Raw genomic sequence first — 21,557 nt, 5'->3', positions numbered from 1 at the left:
ATGAAAACTCAAAATGCCTTTCTGGAGGCATGCCACACCTTTATTGGGAATTTGCAGGATCTGGACTTACTTAAAAGGTATCCCAATGAAACGAAGTTATACATTTTAATAAGTGCAATTCAGTGTTGTCAACTCTGGACCATATTTGGTTTAGCGTCTGTTCTGTCTGCATCTCCTTTAAGCAAACCCAAGGTTTTATTTGTTCTTGAGGAAGAGTTTGTGTGGCTGATGATTCAACAGTGAATATTTTAAAAATACTTCATTTAAATACCATAAGTGTGTATTGCATTGTGTTGGTGGTGCTGGAGGAAACCAGAATATAAATACACAGGGTGGCTGCCCAGGAACAAGAGGTAACAGCACAGATTTAGTGAATACTTCATTTGTTTGCTTTTTGCTTTCATCCCAAATGATTCACTTAGTTCTCTGCCTAAATATAATTCTTCCTACTTAACCAGGAGTCAGCTTTGCCTCTGGCCAGACGGGATGTCTTTCCATGGGTATCTGAAGGCAAACCTTCATCTTCTGATGGACAGTTGAGATTTCCACCTTGCGTTCGGAAGGAAAACGGGTGTGAGGAGTCTTGCTGGACCCATGGACTAATGCCCTTGGATAAACAAATCGCAGGATTATTGATAAGGGAAACAACTGGTGCCAGATCCTAGGAGGGAACGTTTCTTTCCCGGCTCTCTAGGAGGGATTTGGAAAGAGCTGTAATCCTGGGTTAGGAGTAATTTGTTACAGCAAGATGATACTTGAGTGGCAGGAGGATTCTGGCGGAGGCAGCGAAAGGGTTTTATTCAGAGGAGTATCTGGTCTTGCAGAAGGTCAGTCTGACACAAATCCCAGCCCGTGAGTTTTGTTTCTTGGCAGTGCAATTAGCTGATGGGACTTTTGACCTCTTTTACATCTTTCAAAGACATCTCCATGCATCTGAGCTGAAAGATTATGGTGAGGAATGTGGACCAGGATATGATGCAGTGGAAAGTTTTTTTTTCTGCAGGCTCTCTGAAAAACAAAATAACCTCAAGAGCAACCTTCTCAGCTTCTCCTAGGAGGTCAGAATATTGCTGGTTTCAGTGTTATCTCCGGGACTTTTTCCTGAGGTTGCCTTTAGGTTACATTTCTGAGTTAACTTCTTGGGTTTGTTTTAAAAAAGGCAAAAGCTAGCAACCCTGGGGAAAGAGAATTTTGCAAGTTCTTGGTTTTCATGAGGGCTTGAAACCCTTGGAGCCATCTATTCTGCAGTAACCCCTCATCGCATGGAAGACCCAATCGCACATAAAAACCACAAGGGAGGCGACAGGAAATTGGGTCTGAAATGTGCTGGGTTTACTAGAGAGTGGCTCCCGGCAGTTCACCCAGAATTGCTACATTGGCAGGAATTTTTGTGGTAGTGATTCAAGTCATGAGTTTCACTTACCCAACAGCAGGAGAAAATATGACTCTTTTAGTAAAACCCCGTTAGGCGACATTACAATAACAAGTGAACAGCTAAATTCTTCTGAAGCATCTTTACTCTGGGATCACGCCCATCCCATTCACAGGTACTTCACAGGACCTGAGATGAGAATTTGGATCAAAGAGTGATGAAATAACTGCAAACAACGCTGATAGTCTGAGAGGCCCCTTTGGAGGTGGATGTGACTTGTGGGGGGCATCCTTCTCCCATCTTGCCCTTGTCATGGGTCTGCTTGGCTTCTAATAGCTGCAGGTGCCAAGTGCTTTATAAATTGACCTTCTTTTGGCTCAGATTTTGTAAACTGAGGCTTCTGGACTTGTGTGGCTCCTCATAGAAAGTGTGTGACAAACAGCTTGTAGTGGGTCTTGTGGGCTGCTTTGCTGAGGCACCGCCATTCAGCCAGGCTGCTGCCACAGCCAGCCCTTCTCCTCCTCCTCCTCCATCCCTCTGCAGCATAAAAACCCAGATCAGGATTTTTTCCTCCTACAAGTAGGAAATTTGAGAGAACAGATTGGGCAACTGTCAGTCTGATGATAGCAGCAAATGAGGAAGGCAGGTAGGGCTGGTCCATGACAGAGGTGAAGGGAAGATGTGGGCTGTCCTGTGCCACAGATCCATGTGGTAAGGCATGAGGGGAGCAGGACAGGGCAGATACCTTCTGCAGTGTTGAAGCAGAACCAGGCTGGTTGTCCACTGAGTATAAAGAGCTTCAAGCTTTGCAGAACCTCCTTTACAGATGGAGTTATGCTCTGAACAGAGTTGGAAAGTTTCAAGGGAGGCAAGGTTCCCCTGGAGCAGCCGTACTGTTACAATGGAGGTAGTTCAGTGCCGTGTTCTCTGTCTCTAGCATGCTGTCAGATATTTTTACTGTCTTCATTTAATGGGGAGGAAAGGAATTATACTTTATAGACCATAAAATGCATTCTTGGACTTCATGCAAACACTGGTTACCAATTGTTCTCTCACTCTCTGGGAGATTGCCAGGAACAGAAATTGAATGTGGGTCTGTACATCAAATTGTTTGGTGAGTCTTGGAGGCTGGTTAAGCTTTGCTGAATCTAAACAAGCCTTATCTACAGAAAGACCTTGTTGAGTTTTCATGACTGTCCCATTCTTTCTCTAGGGGAAACTCTATGCTTGAATGGAACAGAGCAGGTTGCAGGGAAAATCTGAGGAGAGTAGTTTGAAGATGAAGAAGTTGGGGTTTTAAGTAGATTAAGCTTGTCCTTGCTCCTTGACTGAAGTTACGCTTTTTATTTGCATCTGCCTTTTGGAACAGTACTTTATAGACATGCAGATAGTACTAGGTGAGTTTGCTGGTCTGTTCAGTGGGGACTGTGGCAGCTTTCAGATGAAATGTGAAAAAGTGATGGTGCTTTCCCAAGCTCCACGCAGGCTCAAGAAACACTGCCTGCAGTTGTTTTGCTGAGATGCCATGTGAACTGCAGGACGTAATGCTGTACTTCTGTGTCACATGAAAACTCTTCCTCTTGTAAAGCTAAGAAAGTGACCTTGAATTCCTGCAGTAGCCAGTGAGCCTTTACTTAGCTCCTTCATGCTCAGTACCAATACCTTAGAATTTGGCAGTAATCTACAACCTCGCATTCATTAGAAGCAATCCTCATGTTTTACTCCAGTAGAACTAATGGCGAGAATGCCTTTCATCTGTGGCAGAATGAGGAAATTCTTATCTGAATTTGCTTGAACTTTCATAGGCAATGATTTCTAAGGAAGCTTCTGGTTATTCTCTTTAGCTTTCTCCCATGGCAGCCTCCTCTGTGCCCTTATCACTGGATATAGAAAAAACATGTAAGTAGTGCTGGTGTGTGGCATTATTAATGGGATGTAGTTGCTACATTGCATCTCATCCAGGATGTGGGAGAAGAGCTGTGTGTGCTGTGAGGACACAGAGCCTGGTGGTTAGTCAGGAGAAAGCAACTGATGTGGTGCTTCTGGGACATGCCTCCATCTCCTCTCGGAGTGCTCACCCAGGAGGGAACAGCAGTTGTTGAGGTGCCCATGGAGCTTGAACTATTTCTTTGTGCTTTGTTCCACCCCAAAACAGGCATTCTCTTGCCCATTGTCTTGTGCCCGATTGCTCTGTGTCGTCAGTGGGGCACTTCCAGATCGCAGGATTCCTGCTCTCAGGCATCCCTCCTTTGACATTATCTCAAACTGTTCAATCACTAACACTTTTCTGTAAGTTTAATGCTGTGGAGGACTCGGCCTTCTCCTTTTTCATGCCCTAGAAGCACTTGAGCGATGTGACAAAGGCACAGGCGAATATTAAAATGAGCAACTCAAGGCCCCCATTTCAGGGACTCTTGTGTATTACTGGAAGGGAAGGAGGCAAGGTCACTCAAGTTCTCAATAACAGGGAAATTCAAGGCACTAGAAATATCTTGTTCAGGAATATAGCACAAGATGGCTTGGCTGATACCAGTGCTGGTGAATAAGTGGTATTTTAAATGCTTAATGCCTTATGTGCATGTGTCTGTGCAGGTACACAACACTTAGTTCCTTTTTTCCCTTTATCCCTATTTCTGTATTTTTAGTTTTCTTTTTTTCAGTGTTGCAATAGTTTAAAGGGTGATATTAGTTTAAAAAAAGTGGAAATATGTGATAAATACTTCCGTGTTTTTACAATTTCACGCTTTCATTTCTTGAGAGCTGTGGGGAAATCTTTTTGTGTGGAAAGGATCAGTCTCATTGAAATGGGCTTCGTTGCTCTCATTTTGAGCAGCTCCCTTGTGCCTCGTTGTAGTATATTACATATTCTGTAGAGGGGCTGAACGTCGTGGGTGGTGTCCACTACTTCTCATACAAAAAATTCCAGACATTGCAGATCTGCAAGGAATTGGAGGCCCTTTTAAAGTTCCTTCAGCAATCTCCTTCGGTTATTCAAAATGAATGCTTCAGGTTTTGCTCTCCCACTGCACACCTCTACAAGCAAGATGGTAACTGAAGACCAAAAATAAGAGGTTGAGGTAAATGAAGGGATAGAGCAGGAGCTGAGGGTCTACTTTTAAGTCCTTAGAGGCTTTGTCTTCTGACTTAAGTGGGGACACCAGTAGGTTGCAGGCCTTTCTTTGTAGGTACCAAGTGATTATCCTCTTGCAACTGTTATTCTTGTCTTCAGAGAGCAATTGCAGTCTCATTAAGCTTTGTCTTTGTTCCTAACAAATTCCCCATATAGCTCAGCCCTCTCCTTGACATTGGGTCTCCTGTGTTGCTACTGGACTATCTCTGGTTGAAATCTGCCTAGATAATCTTAAGGTGCTTTCCAACCCTAACTGTTCTGTGATTCTATGCCCCCTCCCAGAGGAGTTGTTAATTATCACAGAAACTCCTGAACTTCGGGGTTGATACCCAGGTGTGTACTTCCATGTGATTCTGCTGTGCTGGCCAAGGGAGAGACTAATAACAGCAAGACCAGGAATATTTCCGCTTGCATGGCATGTTGAGATGCAGGGAGGAAGTGCAGACTCTGAAGGTGGAGATGTGGTCCCATGGTGAGGGGAAGTATTGGAGTCCCCTAGCATGAAGCAGGCTCCAGGAGCCCTGCTCCTGCTTGTTCCAGTTCCTGGGAGCTAATACACACCAGCTGCAGGAAACCTGAGCTGGGAAGCATTGTGCAGCTTTGCCTCAGCTTAAAAATACAGCTTTATTTTTTTAATGGAGTCTATGTATTTATATGCTGTGGGACATCACTTGTAGGGCATTCCAGCAGTGAAAACAATAGCCTGACAAGGGAGCAGATCCAGGTTGGACACCAGTGCCGGAAACACCTGTGAGCTCTGTGCCATCCCTTCCATCAGGGCTGCGAGCCTGCATGGGGGTGGCTGCTGGCTCTGGGTAGGAGTTTCCACTGAACTCCTCTAGTTTTCAGTGTGAATTTTAGCTGCTTTTGACCAACTCTGCCGTGAAACCTTGGGAAATATGTTTATTTGCCCTACCGCTGCCCAGGAAGGCAGCCACTTTAGGAGGTATTTGCAGGGTGGGCATGCAAAACTGCTCTCAGTGGGTCTGTGCTTCGCAGGACCTTCTGGCTGCAGATGGAGGTGCGGACGTGATGCTCATACGAGTGAAGGGTAGAGTGGTTTAGGTCATTTTTGTTCCCCTTCTACAGAAGGAATCTGTGCTGTTCAAATCATTTGCCTTTTCCCTTGTGCTGACAATTTAACAGCCTTTTTAAAAGCTTTGGTTTCTCTCAAGTATGCTCGCCCCATACGTGTTTTAATTTTTGTGCGGAGGCCTGGAGCTTAACAATTAATTTGCTTAAGCTCTCTGAGACTTGCCATAAAACTTCTTCTTTTTTTTTTTTCTTAAACACACACACATGCTAATGATCCCCATCAGATCATATTGTTAAACAGGGAATAAAACACTAACGCCAAGATGACATGTAAAAAAAAGTTAAAAGCAGGCCAGCAGAGCCCGTTTCAACAGTTCTGCTCCGGAATAATGTGCACAGATTTGTTAGAGTTAATTTGTTGAAAAGTTCAATGTTTGTACAGGCAAGTCCGAGTTTCCACACTGAGACACAGAAGCGGGAGAGGAGCGAGCCCATGTCCAGCGTTTGCAGGAGCAGGATGGTGGGAACTTCCCTCCCTCCTACCCTTCCCCCCTGGTGCAGGAATGTAAAGGCAGTGTCAGAAGGCTGGGAAAGTCGGCTTTGGATTTGTGTGGACTCCTTGCAAATCAGAGGAACCGTCTGGCTCAAATCTGCATTTAGGGCCCAGAGAAGAGGATTTCCTGCTATTTAGTTGCTTGAGGAAGGAAAGGATTTACCTCTTTGCTGTAACAGGACTTAATTTTTCTCCTCTTTAATAAGACTATCACAGCGTAGGGTGGCTGTAGTAAACCTGTGAAAGCAATCACGCGTCTCCCCTCTCCTCCTCTGCCCTCCCAACGCCATGCTGCGACTCCCCTCTGTCCAAGCATCCTCCTGTCCCAGCTCCCAGCCCCAGCCATGGCTTGGCGTTTCCTTCCATTGTGCAAGAGAGAGTTGTGGAGGGGGGAGGCTGCTGCGACATCGCTCCCTCGGACGCTGCCTCGCTCGGCCCGCCATCTGGATCCAGTTAGCTCTCTCGGCAGTAGGGCTGAGTCTCATTTCCTCCAACCAGTAATGTTATATAGGCAGTGATCCTGTTCTGCCCTAACATAATTGAAAATTATGTGTATTGTAGACTCACAGCGCTGAAATGTAGACTTGTAAAAATCTGTGGCTCAGGTAGCCTGTGGAGATTGAATTTGGCACACAATGAAGCTTTTATGTAAAGTAAGAATTATAAGCCACCACATCAATATTGTGTTACAGGCATGACAATTCTTGGATGGGGAGGCCTTGAGTCGGGCTGGTCACCTTAAACAATGCTAATATTTCATACTTTATCAACGGGGCTGGTGTTTTGAAACCAGCAGATTGGACTCTTTTCTTTTACAGAGTTGAAGCTGTGGGTTCGTTAACATGATGCAGGCGTTGGCTGCGGGCTCTGGCCCTCTCTGTTTATCTGACAGACAGAACATCTCGCCCTTAGTGGGGATGGGATGCTGTTCTGGATCCTGGCCACTTGGTAGAGCTCATGGAGGTTGCTTTGTTGACCCTTGCGTGTTACTGCGTTCCATGGGGACTGTTTATTTTACTTGTATTTTTTCCCCCACTGGTGTGTTAGCCACTGGTGCAAATGGAAGCTATGTCTGTGCAAAACTGAGCCCGCTGAGTTTGGACCATTCCTAGGCTTCATGTGCATGTCCAAGAGGAGAAACAGCTTTGGCTACGTTTTCTGTTGCTCTGTAAGACTTTCTGGATCCTCTTTGCCAGGCAGGGTTAAAAGAAGGACTTCACTGGGAGCTCAGACTAAGGGGTTTTAAAAGCAGAAAAGCAAAGTAGCAGTAAGAACTTCTGCAACTTCCATCTTGCAATTAAACTGGTCAGCCTGGTGTGGGAGCACCCGTGCTGAAAGCATGGGCTCTTGTGGGATCGAGGTGGAGCAGAAGCAACCATAGCTCTTGCTCTGTTTCTTATAAAGGAATTTATTGCTAGTAAAAACCAGCAGAACTGACAGTCCTGAAGGCTTTATAATCCCTGTAATAATTAGTGACTGGATGGGGTCTCATGTGAGCTTGCTCATGCTGCTCTTTCAGTGCCTCAGTCTGCCCTTGGGCCAGTCTCCGAGAAGCCCTCGTGTTTCCTGGCTTGTGTTTTTAGGACAGCTGCTGACCTGGGCTCCTTCATGGGTTGTCATGGTTGTAGGAATATTCCAGGGTTGCTCGTGACCATGAAGTGGTCATGGAAAAATGAGGGTGGTTGGTTTATTTTGGTGGGTAATAGCTTAGTGGCCATTTCCTGAAGTGCCACTGTTTGAGCTGGCAGGTTCTTGTAAGTGCTTTAGCTGTGGTAGCAGCAAACTTCTCACTCTCCAGAATGGTTGCAGCATTTGAAACACAGTCATGTACCATGAAGTACACATCCTGCGAGGACATTTTCCTTGGAAGAAGGGCTAAATACTTCACTAGCTGGCTGGAAAACCTGAGGAAGCAGTAGCAGCTGTGACCCATCAGGACCCTTTCTATAAACTCATACCCTGCCTTTATGTGGTGGGGTTATGATCACTAAGACGACTGATGGACTTCTAAAAATCTAGCAGTTGACTTGTTTAATCGTGCCATCTGCAAATCTGAAGCGTACCAGATTTCCCCTCAAGTTAAGAAGCTCTCAGTCAGATTAAGCTTTGGTTGCATTTTCCGCGCACTTGGGTTGCATTTTTAAGCATTTTTTTTGAAACCACAAAGGGTTAGAAAGTTACTTTAACATCATCTCAACTTTAAAATTTATGTTGTGGTCAGCTACATTGAAGAGCAGGGATTTGATGCAAGTGATCAAATATCTGGAGGCTTGCAATTGAGTTACAGAGTTAGAAATGTCACTTTATGGTAGACTAGTTCTGGTTTGTTTGGGGTTTATTTCTTGTTTTTAAGAAGTGCTGAAACATTCTGGTCCACACTGCACAAATCCCAAATGTGAAGATGAATAAAATCAGGGCTTCTTGGAACTTGAGGAACTTGTGTGGGGCACAAATCCAGAGTATGGGTTTTGTTTATTTGCATTCCAGTAGCTCAGAAATCTCAGGCCCTCCAAGCGATGGGAATTGGTAATGCAGCCTCCTGCTGACTCGGTGACTTTTGGTCACCTCGGTGCCCAGGGTCTTGCAGCAAAGAGGCCTTGCATGCTAGTGAATGTTTTGCATGCGTGAGCAAATGTGATAGTGATGTGCTGAAAGCATGGAACCAGATCTCCTTCCTTCCTTCATGGAGATTTAGATACGGCTCCCGTTGTTCGCCTGCAGTGGTGGTGGGTTGTTTGTGTGCGGTTCTACCTCAAGGCTACTCTGACTAAAAATAAATAAAAGCCAGGAGGAATGGGTAACCATAACCATTTATGTAGCTATTTTTTAGGAGTAGGTCTGTTAGATCAACCAGAGTCTAGTGCTTAAACAGGATCTGCTTAACAGCAGTGGCCTGATCTATGTGTACAGCTGCTGGGAGGGGGCTGAAGGTATGTGGTGGTACATATTTCTTCCAGCGCAATACAGGGCTTTCAGGCATCACATGTTAACACTATGCTGAACTGGCACAGTGAAGTACCGTGCAGAGAGAAAAGCTTGGTCTGAAGTTATGTTTAGGTGTACTGTGCAGAAGTCTGTTTGGATTAACTAATTTCTCTGTGGGGCTGCTCTTGGTCAGAATCAAGCACTTCTGATGCAGCAATCTGGGTACCAGCTCGAGACTTCACCTGTTTGGTGGAAGGTTTGGGCTCTGCTTTGTGACCTGGCTGGGTTGCAATGGCTCCTCCAGTGAGTTTAGTGAGAGGATGTGCATACCTGAGAGCAGAGGTTTTACTGGATACTTGATGCTGGTTAAATATGTGGGAATGTTCTGCTCCTTCTTGAAGTGCAGTCAAGCTTTTCTTTTGCTCCTGAATCAACACCCCTTTGTGCTGTGGACTTGCAGCCTGTGTGTATTCAGCCTATCTGCTGATGACAGTGACGTGAAGAAGTTGTGTCTATCCATGAGTGCCTGGCCGGCACAGCTGGGCCTGAGTGTACCAGGCTGTACTGTCTTGGACATCATCAGTGAGAGAGCTTATCAAATTTGGCCTTGTAGTTGAATAAGTTACACTCTGAAGTCCCTTAAGGGTTGTCTGACAGAAGATAAGCAAGAGGCAAATAATGCATGGTGACTTCCAGAAACTGTAAAAAGTAGAGAAAATAGGTGTGAAGACCCAGCAGTGCTCAGTCCTTCTGGGGTAGACCTCTGCTTTAGGGCTTCTAAAGTGCTGGGAAGCCAGAGGAGTTGACATCGTGCATTTGTTGAAAGAAGGCTGACAGATGACCCATTAAATAATGAGATCATATTCTTAACCCGTGATACTTGTATTCTCTCTCCTGAGACCGATAATCCACCTTCCCCTCCCTTGTCCCATCCTCTTCATGGTTTTGGTATTTTGTTTCTGTGTAGGTTTTATTCTGCTTCTAGGTTTGTTATGATTAGTAAAATCAGTGTAATATTGTCTTTGCAATCTGCTCTATTTTCTTATTCCTGGAGTGTAATGCAGTGGTATGAAATCAAGTGTTCTGCGCAGATTTTTGTCTCCGCAAACATGCAAACTCGTCTTAAGTTTTGTTTCAGTTTTTTGCATTAGTTTTAATTTATATCTTTTAACCATATTACCTAAGATTTATTTTATTATTATTTTTTTTGCCTTTCTTTTCTGAACTCATTTTTCTTTTCCCATTTTTGTTTCCTCCATCCAGTATCTGCAGATGAAATGGCCACTGCTTGATGTTCAGGCAGGGAGCCTTCAGAGTAGACAAGCCCTCAAGGATGCTAGGTCTCCATCTCCAGCACACATTGTTGTAAGTAAATGCAGAAAGATGTTCTTCCTTTGTTTATAAAAACATTTTGACATTTGACATTAATGGCATTGATTGTCATCAGTTTTCTTTTGTACAAACTAAAAGAGAAATACTTCAAACAAAGCCCCTTATGAGCCCGTGGTAAAAGGAGGGAATGCATTTGCTGTTGCTGGGCTGTTCATGAAATTGCTGTTCATGTGCCTCATAGGAGAGCAGAGTTGAAAACACTCCAAATTTGCACATTGCAGAATTAACTAGTGGCAGTGGAGTCCAGTGAGGCTGGTTTACACATCAGGCAGTGTTGAACTGAAGAGAATGAAGAGACACTTTGGAAAGCATTAAAAAAAGAATAAAACCCAAGCCTGTTCTATGGCCTTTACTAAGGAAAATCTTGTCTTGCTGCAAAATCTTGAAAGTAAGTTTGTGAGAGTTGGGCAGTATTTTACCTGGGTGCAGGCTCAGCAGAACCAAGCTCAGCAGAGCACGTTGCTTTATGTTGTGATCACTTCCCATGAACAAAGTGTGATTCAGATGTTTACTACTTACCTGCAAAATATAACTCTCTATAATGAGTAACATTGCAAAAAATAGCTTAACTGCTTAATTTTTCAGTTTTTGGTTAAATTTGCTTCTCTTGTAAAAATAATGTTGGGTTTGAAATATCAATACAAATTTGCATGAGAGGGACTTGGGGGGTTTATTTTACTTGCTTTATTCCCTAAAGGTCTAAAAGGAAGCTGTTTGTTCATATGGTGTTATGCAAGAGGGATGGTATGCATTGGCCCATCCTCACCTATATAGCTGGTGTCAGTGCCGTCTGATGTTAAGGAGCATCTTCGCTCCGAGTGTTCATCTGGGAGCTTTACCTCTGGAGAAATCGGCACATTATGGGTTGGAATATTTCTTCTGAAATACTTTCTCTCCAAGTTTTACATGATTTTTTAAAATGTTTTTATAACCATTGGATGATAAGGTGAATCCCAGGAGAAAGAAACATTGCTCATTCTTTGTCTTTTGCTATACAGTCTAAAGCTGCTGTAGCTGGTAGATCATCCAAGACACGTTTGTTTTGTTTGAAATCTCCAATCATACTCAACAGTTTTGAAAAGCTGCTTTTTCCATTGTTGTCTCTTTAACTTGAGAATTGTCAGCCCATTGCTATGAGTGCCTTTTGCTTTAAAAGAAAATCGATTTCCTATCCTTTAGAGTCCACAGCTTCTAAACCATGCCTCAGTGTGGCAGAGAGTGATGGGAACAAGACTGGTATTTGCCTAGTTGTTGCTGGTTGCCTCACTTTCTCAGAATGACTTTGCTTTTCCTTCTTTGGAAAGGCCACTTGGGCCATCACTGGAGGGGGAGATCAGGAAAAATATGTTTGTCTGGTTATTTAGAACTCTGCAGCCATCAAAACATGCTGTCATCTTAATGAGAAATGAACTAAAGTATCTTTCTCATTTTAATGATTTTTTTTTTCACTGTTGTGCTGGAGGACCAGCGCACAGGATAGGAGCATTCCTGGGGCTGGCAGGATGGAATGGTGTCAGGCTTGTAGGAGACAATGGGGAGGTAGCAGGAGGCTTGTCCTGGCTGGTTGCAGCCTGGGAGAGCAGGCTGAGCTTGGTTGGTAGCTTTGCTGGGGATCACCTGTGCTTCAGTGCTGAGCATCTGCTGTCCCTAAAGCTTCCTGCTATGCAGGAGAGTCTTTAAGAGCCGAAGCAGCTCATGGTGTGGGGGGATGGCTGGGATCCCATCCCCACCACTTGGGTGTGGGTGAGGTGGAGATGAATGGACAACCCAAATACACAAAAAAAACAGAGTTCAAACACCACAATCATTTTGGAAAATAGAGAAACCTGTTTCCAGGGAGGCTGAGGTTGATCTGCCTTGTATTTTGACCATTTATGGGGTTCTTATGGGTCTCTTTAAAAGCTGTTTCGCTCTGCTGTTCAATAAAAAGCATATTTACCATAGCAACCACTTAGGCTGTGAGGAACATATACTACCTCCGAGATGGAGGCCACCTTCCAAAAGAGCCACAGCTGGCATTTGTAATGTGATCTTTTGTGCTACTTACAATATTGGAGGGAGAGGAGGTGGAGGAGGCAGTAAGGGAGGGAGCAGTGGGGTTTTTGGCAAGGGGGGGGGGTGGTGCTTCTGCAGGTTTAATGTTTATTTCTAGCAGTAAAGTGTTTTGCCTTGTTCTGTTAAAATAAATAAATAAGGGGCAGCTTTTTCCACCCTTTTTTCCTGGCATCTGCCCCAGGCCACATTCATTCTGTGGAGTGAAAATGGTCTTATTTCTTGGTAAACAAAGTTAGAGTAGGTAATGGCATTCAGGGGAGGATGATGTGGCTGCAGATGCCAATTGGCCTGGGATGCGTCAGGCTTCTCTGGTGTCACTGCTCTGCCTGCCCGCAGCACCTGGGACCCGGCTGCTCTTGCATGAGGCTCTACCCCAGTTTCTGCATACATAGAAACGTAATTAATCTCTTTATGGAGCAGTGAGGGGTATTCCATGGACATGCCGATGTTTCCATGTGAGTGCAACTTGGAGGGGTAGAAACTGGTTCTCCACCCACGTTGCTGTGTCTTGTCTACCTGCCAAGTGTACCTATGCCAGTTTTTCAGCTTGAAATGAGTTGCGCTGCCCTGAAGATGTGTAGAAAAATGCTAACACCTGCAAATGATTTCTTACCTTTTCCCTGTCTCCAGAATCAGGATTTGAGCTAATCTTTGCAGCTAAATTACAAAGAGAAAAGGGGGGGATGGTGGTGGTGGGGTGTGTGTGTGTCTTCCTTCCCCTCCTTCCTTCTCCCCCCACCCCTACTCCCCTCCTCGTTCTGTTCTTTTTAACTCTTCTAACATTCTTCCTTCTCAGTGCTTGGCTGTGACTACCATGAGCTCCATGTCGGGGCTGCAGCCTTTACACCCAGCACCGATGAAATCCCCCTTGGCTTCAGTGCTTAATGACTCAAGGCTGCAGAACATGGCTGTCTGTAATGCCTTAAGTAAAGTCTGTACTGTTTGTCAGCTGCTCTCCTTTCAGATTTGTTTTAAGAACATTAAGTTAAGACTACAAAAATCGAAGCAAAAGACCAGCATGAATAATTTGACTGGATTGCCCCCAGTGCCGAGGGCTGGGTTAATTCTGCTTTTCATGGTGCTTGAGAGAGTCTCCAAGGCCCATAATGAGAAACAGAATATTAAACTGAAATTATGTTCAGCATGTCTTGAGGAAGGTACAGCATGAGGCTCCATTTGAGACCAGTGCATTTATTTGCATTTAGGTGCTTCACTCGTCTTGTAAGACTCTTGCATCTTGCTCTGGCACAGTCATGCTGCTTATCTGTGTCCAAAGGTGAAAGAAAACTGGGGGAAAAAATTGTTTTAATAGTATGCTATTAAGCTTGCTAGGTCAAAATCCTGAATTCAGCCTGCAGATAGCACTATTAAGAGGCTGAGATTTTTTTTTTTTAAGGGTTTTTATGGTTATTTCCCCTCTCTTTTTTTTTTTCCCTGACCTTTGATTTCATTGAAGATATTAAGACTTTTTAGAACAGTTTTAGCAGGAAGTTTTTGGGTGTAAAGCAGACTCCAGCTGGGTGCCTTGTGCGCTCCTCTGAGCAGATAGGCTGCTAGTTGTCCTGAAATCCCTGTTCAGCATGCACCTGATCTGCTCCACACATGGTGGTGGTAGGGATGAGATCTGGGTGCCTTAGGAGTGGGATTCTCCCATGGAAACTCTCTGTTATGGTGTGGACAGGCAATTGAAAATGAGTATGGTATGTGTGTGCAAGGACCTCGAGAATCTGCTCACTTCAGCTCCATCCATTCCTTTTGTATCTGTGCATGCCTTCCTACTACCTTAAGGAGAAAACTAGTTCTGTTCTTCCCTGTTCTGCAAAGTAAATACTCTGACTAAGCCGTAGCCTGTTTTGGGCAGGAGTGTAGGTGAAAGACTGGTCCCAGGATCCTGCCTCCTGCTGTCTCAGCTACACAGAGACTTGCTTTTAGCGTCCTTTGCACAGGGCAAAACCATTCAGAACCCAAAATGGTGGTGGTTTGGTGCAGTATATTTCTCACAAAATAGTTAAAGGTTTAAAAAAATCCCTCATTTTCTTCTGCAGGGAGGCCTTTTGAAGTCAATGTAAATGTTACCTTGGGGGGAGGACTTGTGTTCGGCCTGGGTTTTCTAATATGTAATGAACACAGCCATAAAGTAGATTGAATCCACAAGAACAAAGAGTCACTGTGCAGTAGTGTAGCTATTTTTTTTTGCTTAAGGAGGTAAAAATGTGTTTTCAAAACATAATATGACATGCAAAACTGAAGGCAAATCTATCTGAAACGTACTCTCTGTTCTCAGCCTCTCTCTGTGCGTGGACAGCGGGTGTCTGGGACCGCAGGGTGGCTTGGAGGGATCAGGAGTTATTTCCTGGAGTGGCTGGAGTTGAAGCTGTGCATTCTGTCCTGCCTAGTCCCTAATATCTTTGTCTTACGTGGTTTGTGCTTATACACTTTGAAAGTAGAGAGAGATACATACAAATACTAAGTTTATCTTAGTTAGATTTTAAAAGTCACCAAGTGTCCCTTCAGACAGGCCAGAAGTGGGGTACATCATGCTCGGTCCTGAATGTATGGGGAAGCCATCTGGAAGCATAATCTTGGAACTGGCCATGTTCAAGGCCAGGTTAGACAGGGCCTTGCATGCCATGGTTAGTGTGAGTTGTCCCTGCCCGTGGCAGGGGGGTTGGAACTGCATGATCTTAAGGTCCTTTCCAACCCAAACCATTCTGTGATTGATTCTATGATTCCACTTGCAGTGCCCCAAGAGGGTTTTTCAAGCTCTTGCTTTGTTTGTCTTAAGTATTTTGTTGCAGAGAGGCTATTCTTCCTCTGCAGTAACCTCAGGATGTTCTTGGATTTCAGGCTGTGTGTGCCCATGATGGGGCACCCTGTTCCCTGGAGATCTGCAGGGAGATCCTTTGAGTATGAAGACTGTTGAGTTGCAGGAACATAGTGGTGTTTTGGGAGTAAGGAGTTGGATATCATTCATATCAACACCTGGCATTAAGAGGGACACACACACAGGGAGGGAGAGGTGTGTCTGAACAGTCCCTGCTGGCATGTAGGTCATGGACCTTGGTGCATCGGGCCAGCTCTCAAATCCTTGAGACTCACACTGCAGAAATATCCATGCAGACTTAACTGGAAATCTCCTTCAGTGACTCTCTCCTTTTAAATGCTCTATACTTTATTTGGCTAATTGCTTTGGCAGTTGCAAAGTAAACAAAATATTTCATTAATGCATGGCCGAAGTGTGCAGACGTCTTGTCCTGAATTTTCAGAGCTGCATGGAATTAAGCCACAGAACAAATTAAACTTGCTGAGAATTTTGTGGCTAAATCTTTCACCACTAATTCCTTTTGATTTTTCATTGGGATGGGTTGTGTTTAAAAAAAATCTCTGTTCCAACCTGAATGTTTAGGGCTAAGTATAGAATTTGCCTACCAGCAGCCCAATAAAATTGTTTTGGATGGATTCCTATAAAACACACGCATTATATCCAGTACTCAGTAAATATGAATGGGAAACCTAGCGCTTGGTTTGTGTAGAGCACGGAAGAAATGTGGGCTCCTTAAAAGTAATTCACTTGGTAATGTGGTGTGTTTGCAAAATAGTTCAGACTTCTAGGGGGCTGCTTTGTGTCTTTGTGTTTACTCCGTGGCATGATGTCGGTCCTCTACTCTTGATTTAGGTACTGGAGGTAGTCCCTATGCTTTAATGCCAAGATAGGGGAAATGTGCAAGCTTGTACCTCTTCCTGTGAACTGAGCAGGAATTTAATGCTTCTGCAAACATAAGTCAGCACTAAAGCACCTTCAGAAGATACCTTGGGGCTGGATTGGCAGCTGGGATGAATTGTCACGCTTGGCTGTAGTCAGGAGATCTGTGAGTAGCTCCAAGAACTCTGAAGTATTTGGATGTTGGGGTATTTCAGCTGTGAATAAATGCTGTGACATGTGTAGTACTGCCAACCCCAATTGTTCTAGGATCATGAGTCAGGCCTCAAAAGATCATGAGGATTGGTGGGGATTTTTTTGTGTGTGGTGTTCTTGTTTGTTTTCTGTTTCTTAAATAATACATTTTGTATTCTCTTTATTTGTTCTCTTGTTCCTGAGCCTGCAGGGTATACTCTGCTCGTTCTCAAACTTTTCTCTATAGCAGTTCAGGAGCTTGCTGTGTGCTTAAGGCCGAGGTTCTCTAAGCACATGACTTCAAGTCTACCACGGTTTAAGAAAAATAGCAGACACTGCTAGACTGGCTATAGAATTGTAGGGGCCGGCAATCCTAAGTGTTGCTCCAGGAGAAGGCAGCGATGTAGGGGTGTTGTGATCTGCTTGGTACAATCTGTTGAGCATCTGTTTCTAGTGAATCATGCACTTGGACTTGGGAGAACCTGGTCCGTGATGCCGGCAGAGGCGCTGGCTCATGGCGCTGGGGTGGCTTACCTTGAGGTGGCTGCAGTGTTCCCAGGATTGTCTGACATTACTAGGGGCGGCTTAGCAGCTCTTCCTGAAACAACAGGTTTATAGCCCAGGATTCTGTGGTGAACCAGCACCAGTTCTGATTCCCTGGGGGGGCTGTGCTGTAGCTTCTACTCCTGAGCTGAAGCCCCAAGGTTTGTCATTTTGGTTTGTCGAGGCACACCAAAATATATCTGGTCTATCTCTCTGACATATCTGAGTATTGGAACCTTCTGGGTGAGGGGGAAGCAAGCCAAAAGCTTGCTCATCAGAGATCCTTAAGAAAGACGTAACTATGCTGCCTCCAGGGTACTGAACTTCAGGAAGTACATCTACTGCGTCTTGTATCTTTTGTTTATCAAATGCCTGCTATGTCCCAAATGCGATGCAAATATGAGTCCCTAAATTCTGTCCCTTCCTGACTAGTTCAGGATACAGTAAAGCTGCAGAAAGCACCACTTCAAGGTAGAAACCTACACTGGGAAGATGGTTTAGGAGGGAGTGTTTTTGCACAGAGAAGCCCAAGCTGTGTTTGGATTCAATCACGTGGCAGTTTATGTTACACTGGAGCATGCATATTAGATTAACTTCTAGGGACCTGCATGGGCCTAAAATGAAATAATGGTGAGCTGTCAGCTCTCCTTCAGCAGGGCTGTTGTGCCAGGAGGGATAGAGAGAGTGCAGACGGTCCATCCCCAAAGCCCGGAGCATGCACGAGGACTGCAGAGCAGCAGCCGTGCGTGGCAGCTCGGCCTTGGCAGTGGGCAAAGAGCCGCAGCAGCGCCGGGTGATGCTGGAGAGCCAGATGGGTGAGCCTGTCAGATCAAAGATGATGCGTACCGAGGGTGGCAGACTTGGCAGGGCTGCTCGCCGCAGGTCCTTCTCCCTGCGCACCCTGTCTGCAGATGAAGTTTGTGGCTGGATTCAATCTGGAGCTGAGAGAAGCAGGTATTGAATAATGCAGCCTCTTTTGGAGCCAGAGCCCGTGCTGACTGGAGCAGGAGCAGCCATCATGTGTAGAGCAGAAGGTTTAATGGTGTGGTCCAGCCCCAGCACTGTTCCCAAATTTCTAGAACCAGTCTTCCCTTTCCAGTATGGCTTTGGGCTTGTTGATGCAGAGCGGCAAAGCCCAAATATGCAGTCGAAGTAGCTGTCTCAGAATAACTATTCCTCATTATCTCTCCATGCAGCCACTCTTATTCAGCAGTAAGAGGTCCTTTGTGTGGTTTAGCTTAATCTGCTTTGGAAACGGATTAAGCTAAATCTCACAAAGAAACTCTTAGTGCTGAATAACAGTGTCCACACGGAGAGATAATTCGAAATAGTTGTTCTGCATTTTTCAATTCACACTTGAGCCCTCACATAAAACCTTCCCAGTGCAGACGAGCCCATTTGAATAGGAACCTCCTATTTTCTGTCTGAACAAGGTCTGTATACTGTGTCCAGGTGCTGTAGTAAAGAAAACAGCACACATTTATCATTAAAAAGAAAGGAAGGAAGCTGGCATTGCTGGGCTCAGGACTATTTGCTTGCGAAATTGCTCAAACCCAGAATTACTGCTCTTCTCACCAGTTCATGTGGTTTGAGATTAGATTATTCATGGGATACTTCACTTTCTGGACAGTATAGACATCTGTACTCTCTTCTACGGAAGAAGCTGGAGCTGCTCAGTAAGCCGTTGTGTAAAGAGAAGGAAGGATGCTTTCTCCTCGTCCTGTATAGACCTATTTGGCAAGGGGCAGACCCATTTTGGCAAGCCTTTGGAGAGTTAGAGGTGTTGCAGGTAACAAGGAGTGATGCCTTCATAAGCAATGTTGCACCCCTGATCTCTCTCTGAGCAATGTTCTGTGCCTAATTTCACAAAACAAAGCTAGAAATTCTTGTCAACCAGACTTTGGTTTTGAATACACAGTAAGCTGGTAACAGGGAGTGGTTCCAGGGCACCTTAACTTGTCCGTGATAGATACCAGTGAGCAAAATCATTCACCACTTTCCCCGAACCGGCAATGCATTGCTCACTCCTCTGTTTCACCAGTGTGACCAGATAGATGTAAAGTAACTTTCCCAAGTTGTGGAAATCATCAGTTTTTCAAATTCCTCTGCATTCTAGAGGCATGCAAAAAAACCTGCAGCCCCACAGGAAAACCAAGCAAAAATTTGATTTCTAAATGTGAAATCCCAACATATATCAGACCTTACAGGAAAGATACTTATGGTGCTATTTAAGTGCTGTCAGGACTCCGTGTATCCATGAGTCTTTGTGTCAGATGTACCTTGCTTGTCATCTCTCAGAACAGGGCAGCTAAATCAGTCCTTCCTCTAGCCCGGCAAGCAGAAGCTCTGCAGCCAGACTTGCCTGTGTAGGAGTGCTACATACGTAATGAGGGATAGGCTGGTAGTGGGTCCTGGGCATGAATGGTTTGAATCTTTATGTGTGTGTATACAAGAGGAAGGGTTCAAATTAAGGCCCTGAGGGTGTCCCTCAGCCTTGCATTGCTACTCTGCAGAAAGAGTTGGGTCTGTGCTGGTTTCCTAGGAGAGGCGAGCAGTTCTCTGCCACGCATTTTTTTCCTGTTGGCAGGACTCAAAGACTTCTCAACTACTATTACTGTGGAAACTAGCTTCCCCTTCCCCTTCCTTTTTACTTTTTAGGCCTTGATTCAAGAAATCATTAAACGCAAGCCGATGTCCATCCATGTTCAGGACGACATTTAAATGTGTGCTCTAAGTATTGTCTTGTATAGTGTCACTTTTCTGAGTTGGGGCAGTGGAAATGAGCATTTGTATGAGATAAAGCCCCTTCCTGAGAGATGTTGTGGCTTCTGCCTGTCCCCAGCTAGCAAGTACTGAGAAAAGGAATGGAGGGAGAGACAGAATATTGTGTCCTGAGCTCTTCTCCCTTGGAGCTTGTCATTGCAGTGATGTATTTCTTGCCATGGCTATAGGAGGAGAAACCCTGAAAGAAGGTTTTGGTCTCTTGTTGCTCATCTGCCCACTGGGAAATGCATAAAATCTCTCCATGGTCTTCTCCCCTGGGTGGAAGGATAATAATGTCTGGGAGAGGAAAGGCAAAACAACAAAATTCTTCCCTGTTGTATGCCTGCAGAGCACTGTAATGTCCATGTTGTGTGTTATGGGGATGTGACCGCCCTGTATTAAGGGAATAGTATTTTACGGAGGAGAGCGGAGTGAAAGGACCTGAAAGCCTCCAGACTTCCGTACTGTGCATTTATGGCCATGAATGCTTCTCCTGCCAAGCAGCTGAATGGAAGCAGCACCACTAGAAAACCCCAAATGGCTGTAGTGCAGTTTTCCCTGACGGCAGAACTTCTGTCGCTGCATGTTGGGCATGTCCACATGCTTAATTAACATGAAGCAAGCAAGGGTTTGCATTGCTAAAGCTGTAGCTGCTCCACGTTGACTCCCCATCTCAGTGCTTTTCAGGCATGCTGAGCTGTTTGGAGGGAAGTCGTTTACTGGACATGAAGTAACCTGCTTCTCATTCCTCATTAAAGGGTTCTGATGGCCAGGAAGGGTTACCTTGGGATAAGCTCTGGTGTAAATCTGAGGCACGCTGGTTGCTCCACAACTGCTGCCTAAGGGGTAAACGTGAGGTAACAGATGCCATTTGGACTGAAGGTGAACTTGCTTGTGTCTATGTCCAGAGCTGAGCGTGTTTCTAAGCAGTTGCAGAGGTGCTGTAAACCTTGGTGAAGCTCGCCCTGCAGTAACTTGTTGGGCTCATCATGCCCAGAGCACGTCCAGGGATGTCCGCTCACACCGTAGATGGCCTGTTAAGCTGTGTTCCTGCGTAGGCAATTGTTTGTCCACTTCAGATCGCTGTGCTGAGGTATCTGTGGGATGAGTAAATGGTGAGAAAATGTGGGGGATGAGCCCCCACACTGCTGGCAGAGGAGAATGGCCAAAATGCTGGCACCTTGTCCACTTTCTGGCCGACTCAGCTGCTCCTTGCCTGGGCACTGAGCCGGGCTCATGATTCTTGTGTTAAGGCGTCATCATGCTCCTATTTGCTGATGGTTGGGATTGGATGCCTTAGTTGGGGATGGAAAATTATGGACCCTTCTTTTCCCAAGCACCGTCCAAACCTGATGGTGTTATGTCCCTGTGGACATTGCATTTCACTGCTGTGGTTGTGAAATGAGCAGGTTGAAGCACTTGGTACCAGTTAATTTCATTTTTGCTTTATTGTTACCTGTATTTAAGAGGATCTAATAGACGAGCTGCCCTCAGAAAAGTGGGTAGTTGTCCTTGCCCTGTATGGCTCAGATCCAGGGGAGATGGGGCTGTTCAGTGCAAGAAACAACATTGGTTTGACTGCTATATGCATATGGTGTGATGGGCACCGTATGCTCACGTCCCCTTCCCAGAAAGGTAATCTGTTCTGCATAGCAGATCATGGCAAAGCTGGGAGCGATGTACGGCTCCCTTGACTCCATGTTCACAGTCCGAACTGGTAGGCTAGCCTGTCTTTGGCATGCATATTTAATGCTGTAGTTGTCTTCGCATATTTTGCTGGAGGGGGACTAAAGGCAAAAAACCATACAGTTGCTCACCTGTCCTCAGCACAGGTGAGCTCTGCACTTTTTCCCTTGGACATCTGTGAGGTGTTTAAAAGAGAAACATGGGTTCC

The 21,557-nt window shown here is 45.1% G+C and overlaps 1 protein-coding gene across 38 annotated transcripts in view; it reads left to right on the top strand.

The window, feature by feature from the left end:
• TCF7L2 (transcription factor 7 like 2) overlaps nucleotides 1-21,557 on the top strand; it is a 177,818-nt gene that overhangs the window by 52,685 nt on the left and 103,576 nt on the right. For 35 of the 38 annotated variants that reach the window (XR_009744340.1, XR_009744341.1, XM_061458718.1 and 32 more), the window contains one exon: nucleotides 10,279-10,380. The exons of the other annotated variants lie outside the window; for them this stretch is intronic. Coding sequence is in view for 33 of the 35 variants with exons in the window: in XM_061458718.1 (XP_061314702.1) it covers nucleotides 10,279-10,380 (102 nt within the window). In the remaining 2 variants the exon portion in view is untranslated. The remainder of the gene's footprint in view (nucleotides 1-10,278; nucleotides 10,381-21,557) is intronic. 38 annotated transcript variants of the gene reach the window in all.

This window comes from Pezoporus flaviventris, unplaced genomic scaffold (genome assembly GCF_033815535.1).
Source record: "Pezoporus flaviventris isolate CSIRO_AGI_PZ_B2104156 unplaced genomic scaffold, CSIRO_AGI_Pfla_v1 ptg000029l, whole genome shotgun sequence".
NCBI lineage: Eukaryota > Metazoa > Chordata > Aves > Psittaciformes > Psittacidae > Pezoporus > Pezoporus flaviventris.
Note: the sequence above shows the minus strand (reverse complement) of the source record. Positions and strands in the feature narration are given on the sequence as shown.